Raw genomic sequence first — 7500 nt, forward strand, 5'->3', positions numbered from 1 at the left:
CACCAGATGGCGCTATATCGCGGATCGAATCCCAGTTTCTCGGCTTCGGCCGCTTCCGCGTTGGCTCCTGCGGGGAAAACAGGGGGGAAGGAGAGAAGGAGGAGAGGAGGAGAAGAAGGGGGGGTGAAGGAGAGAAAAAGGAGGATAAAACCCCCCCCCGGGGGAACCAGAACGACGTTGGGTTTTGATTTTTTTTTCCGCGCTTTTTATATGCTAAGAAAAAAAGAGCAAGCGAACCTAAAACCGTCGACTTCCGCGTCTTTTTTTCCCCCCCTCTCCGCTTTAGAGCCGAAAACGTCCTGTGTTCAGGGGTGGGGGGTTTGTATCGCGATATTTGCGGGGTTTAGGCCCCGTTTTCGGTCGCGATCGCGTCGCCAGCCGGAGCGGGATTCGATCTGGTGGGATCTGGTTGTTTTTTTTTGGGGTGGGTGGTGGGGTGGGTGTTGGGGGTTTGGTTCGGAACATTAGCCCCCACAACCACCTGGTTGCAGGCGCGTTGTTGTTGTTGTTGTTGTTCACCCCGGTCGCGACCTGAGCCCGGACCGGGCTCTCCCTTTCGCGATCGGAACCCCCTACCGGATCGGGGCCCGAAGCTGGCCCTCCTCCTCCTCCTCCCCCGGCTCCACCCCGCCATCCGGGCGGCTGCGCGGTCGCATCCCAGCCGAACCCCGACCCGGGGGACTCGAACCCTCCCCGGAACCGGCTGCCCCGCCTTCCCAGCCCGGGTCGCGACCCCGCCCCGGAGCGCCGCCATGCCCGGCCCGGTGTCCGGGTCTCGATCCCGGGTGTACGCCGACGTCAATGCGTTCAAATCCCGGGATTACTGGGACTACGAGGCGCTCGTACCCAACTGGAGGTAAGAACCAAAAACCATAATTCATAAAACCCACAAACTCATGGATATTAATCATAACTATTAAACCCCAAAACAACTGGGGTGGGTCGCGACCCACAAAATAATTCCCATAAGCCGGATTATTATTAACATCTACTGCTGTTTTATGATGAATTATTATTCATATTTATCCTCGTTTATGATAAATTCATATTTCCGTATATGCTTCCATTAGCAAGAACGTAACATTATTATCAACATCGTTATTAATAATGCTATGGCTAATGCTATAACCAGATCATCTGTTAGCAAGAACGTAGCCTAAATATATTGATATATATCCTATTATTATTATTATTATTATTATTATTATTATTACTATTATTAATATTATGACCAGATCTTCTATTAGCAAGAACGAAAATATATTGATTCATGTTCTGTTATTACTATTATTATTATTAATATTAGCATTATGACCAGATTAGCAAGAACGTATATAAGTTGTATATATGTTCTATTATTATTATTATTATTATTATTATGAATTTTTGAATATAAAACATATTTGTAAGTTTATATATCAGTGTTTGTAGCTGTTAGAATCGGTTAGCTCATTGCTACAAGACACTATAAGCGATTGTAAGACGCTAAGCTAACATCATATTCATTTTTAAGTGCTAATATATGTACTTGTGAATATGACATACACTTTTAAGTTTATATATCAGTGTTTGTAGCTGTTAGCATCGGTTAGCTCGTTGCTACCGGCGACTAACTCACCTCTAAGACATTGTACTACTGCAAGCTAACATGAAGTTAGCTCAAATCCATGTTTATAAGTTCATATGTGGGTATTTGCGAATATTAAATATAGTTTTAAGGGCATATGTCGGTGTTTATAGCCGTTAGCATCGGTTAGCTCATTGCTACAAGACTCTATAAGCGATTGTAAGACGCTAGGCTAACATAGTATTAATTTATAAGTGCATTTAGCTGTGTTTTTGAATATAAAATCTATTTGTAAGTTTATATATCGGTGTTTGTAGCTGTTAGCATCGGTTAGCTCATTGCTACAAGACACTATAAGCGATTGTAAGACGCTAAGCTAACATCATATTCATTTTTAAGTGCATATATAAGTGTTTATAGCTGTTAGCATCGGTTAGCTCATTGCTACAAAACACTATAGGCGACCTCTCTAAGCGATATTAAGATGCTAAGCTAACATAATATTCACTTTTAAGTGCTTATGTCAGTGTTTACACCTGCGAGGGGCTGTTAGCTCATTGCTAACCGGTGTACCTATCCCCTCCCGGTGTTATATTTTCTTAAAATATGATTCATAACTCCCAATATATCATGCTAATGCTAAGCGCTATAAGGTGATTAAGTACTTGCTGTTAGCGTTAAATGGTTGTTGGGAGGGAAACGTATGATGTGCTGGTTTTGATGGTGGTGGGGGGGGGTGTTGGGGTGCTTTTTCTGGCTGTACTCAGATCAGCTCAGAACCTATACATTACATTATTAGCATTTAGCGTTAGCTCTTATCCAGAGCCGCTTACGCAGGTTACAGCTTTATCCGCCGGGGAATCGAACCGGCGACCTCCCGGTTTCAGGCCTTCTCTTTCTCCCCCCCCCCCCAGTAACCAGGAGGACTATCAGCTCCTCCGCAAACTCGGCCGCGGCAAATACAGCGAGGTGTTCGAGGCCACCAGCGTCCGCAGCGGCGAGGGCGTGGTGCTCAAGATCCTGAAGGTTAGCGGATCCGGGCCCCCATTGCATTACATTACATTGTTAGCATTTAGCCCCCGATCATTACATTACATTACATTATTAGCATTTAGCCCCTGCTCATTACATTACATTACATTATTAGCATTTAGCCCCTGCTCATTACATTACATTGCATTATTAGCATTTAGCCTCTTCTCATTACATTACATTACATTATTAGCATTTAGCCCCTGCTCATTACATTACATTACATTATTAGCGTTTAGCCCCTGCTCATTACATTACATTATTAGCGTTTAGCCCCTGCTCACTACATTACATTATTAGCATTTAGCCCCCGATCATTACATTACATTGTTAGCGTTTAGCCCCTGCTCATTACATTACATTACATTATTAGCATTTAGCCCCTGCTCATTACATTACATTGCATTATTAGCATTTAGCCTCTTCTCATTACATTACATTACATTATTAGCATTTAGCCCCTGCTCATTACATTACATTACATTATTAGCGTTTAGCCCCTGCTCATTACATTACATTATTAGCGTTTAGCCCCTGCTCATTACATTACATTATTAGCCTTTAGCCCCTGCTCATTACATTACATTACATTATTAGCGTTTAGCCTCTGCTCAGCAGTGCTGCGTTCTGATTGGTTCTCCCCCCCCCACCGCAGCCCGTCAAGAAGAAGAAGATCAAGCGCGAGATCAAGATACTGGAGAACCTCCGGGGCGGAACCAACATCATCCGGTTGGTGGACACCGTCAAGGATCCCGTGGTAACCGGCCCCGCCCCCTTCCCCCCCTCCCCGGTCACGTGACCAGAGCCCCGACCGATCAGAGCCGACCGCTCAAACAGCTCTGCTAACTCGCTATCCGCCAGCATTTCGTGGGTTTGGATCCTCGGCGGGCAGCTGCATGTGTTAGCATTAGCTGTTAGCACTTACAATATAGATTATTGCGTGTGTTAGCATTTGCAATACAGATTATTGCATGTGATAGCATTATCTGTTAGCACTTACAGTATGGATTATTGCGTGTGTTAGCATTTCCAATACAGATTATTGCATGTGTTAGCATTAGCTGTTAGCACTTACAGTATGGATCATTGCGTGTGTTAGCATTTACAATACAGATTATTGCATGTGATAGCATTAGCTGTTAGCATTGACAATACAGATAAACCTGGTTAATATCCCATCCCGCCCCCGCTCCGGTGGTTTGTGGGTTCGGATTTTTTACCCACAAAGCTTCACCGCTACACGACCGCATGTGTTAGCAGCGATGCATTAGCCATTAGCCTTTGCGATTTCGATAAACCTGCTTAATATCCCATCCCGCCCCTCTTTTAACATTTGTAACGTGCGTAAAAATCGAACCGGCAGCCTTCCGGGTCGCGGCCCCTGCTCCTTCCCGCTACGCTAACACCGCGCAGATTCTCCGCGCTAACAGCATCAGCGTTCCCGTCAGCAGCAGCGTTTTCTTGATCCGTTGGCTCTCTTCGCCCCCGTTAACGGTTACCGTATGCTAATTAATCGCAGCTAATGCTAATTGCTGCGGTAATTAACGCTAATTGCCGTGCTAATTGCAATTGATGATTGGATAACAGTTAGCGGTTAGCGGTTAATTCGTCTCTGGTTGTCGTTTCAGTCCCGGACGCCGGCGCTGGTCTTCGAGCGCGTCAACAGCACCGATTTCAAGGTAGCCGCCACGCCATTGGACGCTTCCCCTACGGCGGGCGGGGCCCCGGGGGGGTGTAACCCGGCGCGCGATTGGTTCCGCGCTCCCCCTCTCTCTCTCACTCCCTTTTTCCATCCCTCGTTCAGGAGCTGTACCGGAAGCTAACGGACTTCGACGTCCGCTACTACGTGTACGAGCTGCTGAAGGTGAGACTCGATCGCACTCGTTTATCGGGGAGGGGTGAAGGAGGGAGGGGAGGGGAGGGGGGGGGAAAGCGGAGGGAGAGAAAAAGAGACAGAGGATGAGAAAGAGAGAGAAAGAAAAGCAGGAGAGAAAAGAGAAAAGAGGATAAGAAACAGAGAGAGAAAGAGTGAGAATCTTTTTCTCGTTCTCTCTTTTTCTTTCTATCTCTTCCTCCCTCTCTCTCTCTATCTCTCCCTCTCTCCCTCTCTCTCTCTCTCTCTCTCTCTCTCTCTCCCTCTCTCTCTCTCTCTCTCTCTCTCTCTCTCCCTCTCTCTCTCTCTCCCTCCCTCTCTCTCTCTCTCTCTCCCTCTCCCTCTCTCTCTCTCTCTCTCTCTCTCTCTCTCTCTCTCAGGCCCTGGACTACAGTCACAGCATGGGCATCATGCACCGCGACGTCAAGCCCCACAACGTCCTGATCGACCACCAGCTGCGGAAGGTTCGCTACGCTACGCTATCACCGCTTAGCCCCTGCTCATTACATTACATTACATTATTAGCGTTTAGCCCCTGCTCATTACACTACATTACATTATTAGCGTTTAGCCCCTGCTCATTACATTACATTACATTATTAGCATTTAGCCCCTGCTCATTACACTACATTACATTATTAGCGTTTAGCCCCTGCTCATTACATTACATTATTAGCGTTTAGCCCCTGCTCATTACACTACATTACATTATTAGCGTTTAGCCCCTGCTCATTACATTACATTACATTATTAGCATTTAGCCCCTGCTCATTACACTACATTACATTATTAGCGTTTAGCCCCTGCTCATTACATTACATTACATTATTAGCATTTAGCCCCTGCTCATTACACTACATTACATTATTAGCGTTTAGCCCCTGCTCATTACATTACATTATTAGCGTTTAGCCCCTGCTCATTACATTACATTACATTATTAGCGTTTAGCCCCCGCTCATTACATTACATTGTATTATTAGCGTTTAGCCCCCGCTCGTTACATTACATTACATTATTAGCGTTTAGCCCCTGCTCATTACATTACATTACATTATTAGCATTTAGCCCCTGCTCATTACACTACATTATATTATTAGCGTTTAGCCCCTGCTCATTACATTACATTACATTATTAGCGTTTAGCCCCTGCTCATTACATTACATTACATTATTAGCGTTTAGCCCCTGCTCATTACATTACATTACATTATTAGCGTTTAGCCCCTGCTCATTACATTACATTACATTATTAGCGTTTAGCCCCTGCTCATTACATTACATTACATTATTAGCGTTTAGCCCCTGCTCATTACATTACATTATTAGCGTTTAGCCCCTGCTCATTACATTACATTACATTATTAGCGTTTAGCCCCTGCTCATTACATTACATTATTAGCGTTTAGCCCCTGCTCATTACATTACATTACATTATTAGCGTTTAGCCCCTGCTCATTACATTACATTATTAGCATTTAGCCCCTGCTCATTACATGGCTTTATTAGCGTTTAGCTGGGGATTTGAACCCGTGACCTTCTGTGTGTGTGTGCGCGTAGCTGCGTCTGATCGACTGGGGATTGGCCGAGTTCTACCACCCCGCCCAGGAGTACAACGTCCGCGTGGCGTCCCGCTACTTCAAGGGCCCCGAGCTGCTGGTGGACTACCAGGTGGGCCCCGAACCGCACGCGTACCGGTTCCCCGACCTGCGTGTTCCACGGGTCGGCGTGCTAATGCGGCGTACGCTAATTCACGGATCTGCACGTTATGCGGATTAGCAGAGACCTCGGTTTAGATGTGAGGTGTCCAGTTAGCTTTAGATACAGCGCTGTTAGCGCTGAGTCTGTAGCCACATAGGTGCTAATAATGCTAATAATGCTATAATATGATCTACATATTATATGGATTGGCAGATACTTTCATGTAGATGTATGGTGTCCAGTTAGCTTTAGATACAGCGCTGTTAGCACTGAGTCTATAGCCGCGTAGATGCTAATTCACCGATCTGTATATGATATGCATCGGCAGATATATTGATATACAGCTGTGGTATCCAGTTAGCTTTAGATGCAGCTCTGTTAGCACTGAGTCTAATAGCCACATAGATGCTAATTCACGGATCTGCACGTTATGTGGATTAGCAGAGAGCTTGGTTTAGATGTGTGGTGTCCAGTTAGCTTTAGATACAGCTCTGTTAGCGCTGAGTCTGTAGTCACATAGATGCTAATAATGCTATAATATGATCTGCACGTTATGCGGATTAGCAGAGAGCTTGGTTTAGATGTGTGGTGTCCAGTTAGCTTTAGATACAGCTCTGTTAGCGTTAGTCTGTAGTCACATAGATGCTAATTCACTGATCTGTATATGATATGGATTAGCAGAGACCTTGGTTTAGATGTGTGGTGTCCAGTTAGCTTTAGATACAGCTCTGTTAGCGCTGAGTCTATAGCCCCATAGATGCTAATAATGCTATAATGTGATCTGCATATTATGTGGATTAGCAGAGATCTGGATTTAGATGTGTGGTATCCAGTTAGCTTTAGATACAGCTCTATTAGCACTGAGTCTATAACAACATATGTGCTAATTCTAATATATGCTAAACTAATATATACTAATTATGCTGGTTAACCGATCTGTATATTAGCTGGATGGGTGGGGACCTTGAGTTAGATGTGCGGTATCCAGTTCGCTTTATATACAATGCTGGGGACCATGAGTGTAAAACTGCATAGATGCTAATTCACGGAGCTATATCCTATATGGATTGGCTGAGACATTGAGTTTAGATGTGTGGTATCCAGTTCCTTTTAGATACAGCTATGTTAGCCCTGAGTCTGTAGCCACATAGATGCTAATTCACGGATCTGTATATTATATGGATTAGCAGAGATCTTGAGTTTATATGTGTCGTATCCAGTTAGCTTTAGATACAGCTCTGTGATCCTTGTCCTAAGTATATTCCCCTTAACAAGCTAAAGTGTTGTTTAGCTAATTGATGAGCTAATTGATGTGTTGTTTAGCCAA

The 7500-nt window shown here is 44.7% G+C and overlaps 2 protein-coding genes across 2 annotated transcripts in view; one reads left to right on the forward strand and one right to left on the reverse strand.

Moving 5' to 3' along the window:
* The window catches only part of ccdc113 (coiled-coil domain containing 113), a 12949-nt gene extending 12195 nt beyond the window's left edge, over positions 1–754 (reverse strand). The window contains exons 1-2 of the mRNA XM_036535504.1: positions 577–754; positions 4–67 (exon numbers count right to left, since the gene is read on the reverse strand). Of these exons, the coding sequence (XP_036391397.1) occupies positions 4–67; positions 577–754 (242 nt within the window). The remainder of the gene's footprint in view (positions 1–3; positions 68–576) is intronic.
* Positions 661–7500, forward strand: part of csnk2a2b (casein kinase 2, alpha prime polypeptide b) — an 11275-nt gene continuing 4435 nt past the window's right edge. The window contains exons 1-7 of the mRNA XM_036534948.1: positions 661–856; positions 2482–2593; positions 3255–3356; positions 4228–4278; positions 4404–4463; positions 4853–4936; positions 6033–6143. Of these exons, the coding sequence (XP_036390841.1) occupies positions 753–856; positions 2482–2593; positions 3255–3356; positions 4228–4278; positions 4404–4463; positions 4853–4936; positions 6033–6143 (624 nt within the window). The 5' untranslated portion in view covers positions 661–752. The remainder of the gene's footprint in view (positions 857–2481; positions 2594–3254; positions 3357–4227; positions 4279–4403; positions 4464–4852; positions 4937–6032; positions 6144–7500) is intronic.

The sequence above is a fragment of the Megalops cyprinoides genome, chromosome 8 (assembly GCF_013368585.1).
Source record: "Megalops cyprinoides isolate fMegCyp1 chromosome 8, fMegCyp1.pri, whole genome shotgun sequence".
Taxonomy (NCBI): Eukaryota; Metazoa; Chordata; class Actinopteri; order Elopiformes; family Megalopidae; genus Megalops; species Megalops cyprinoides.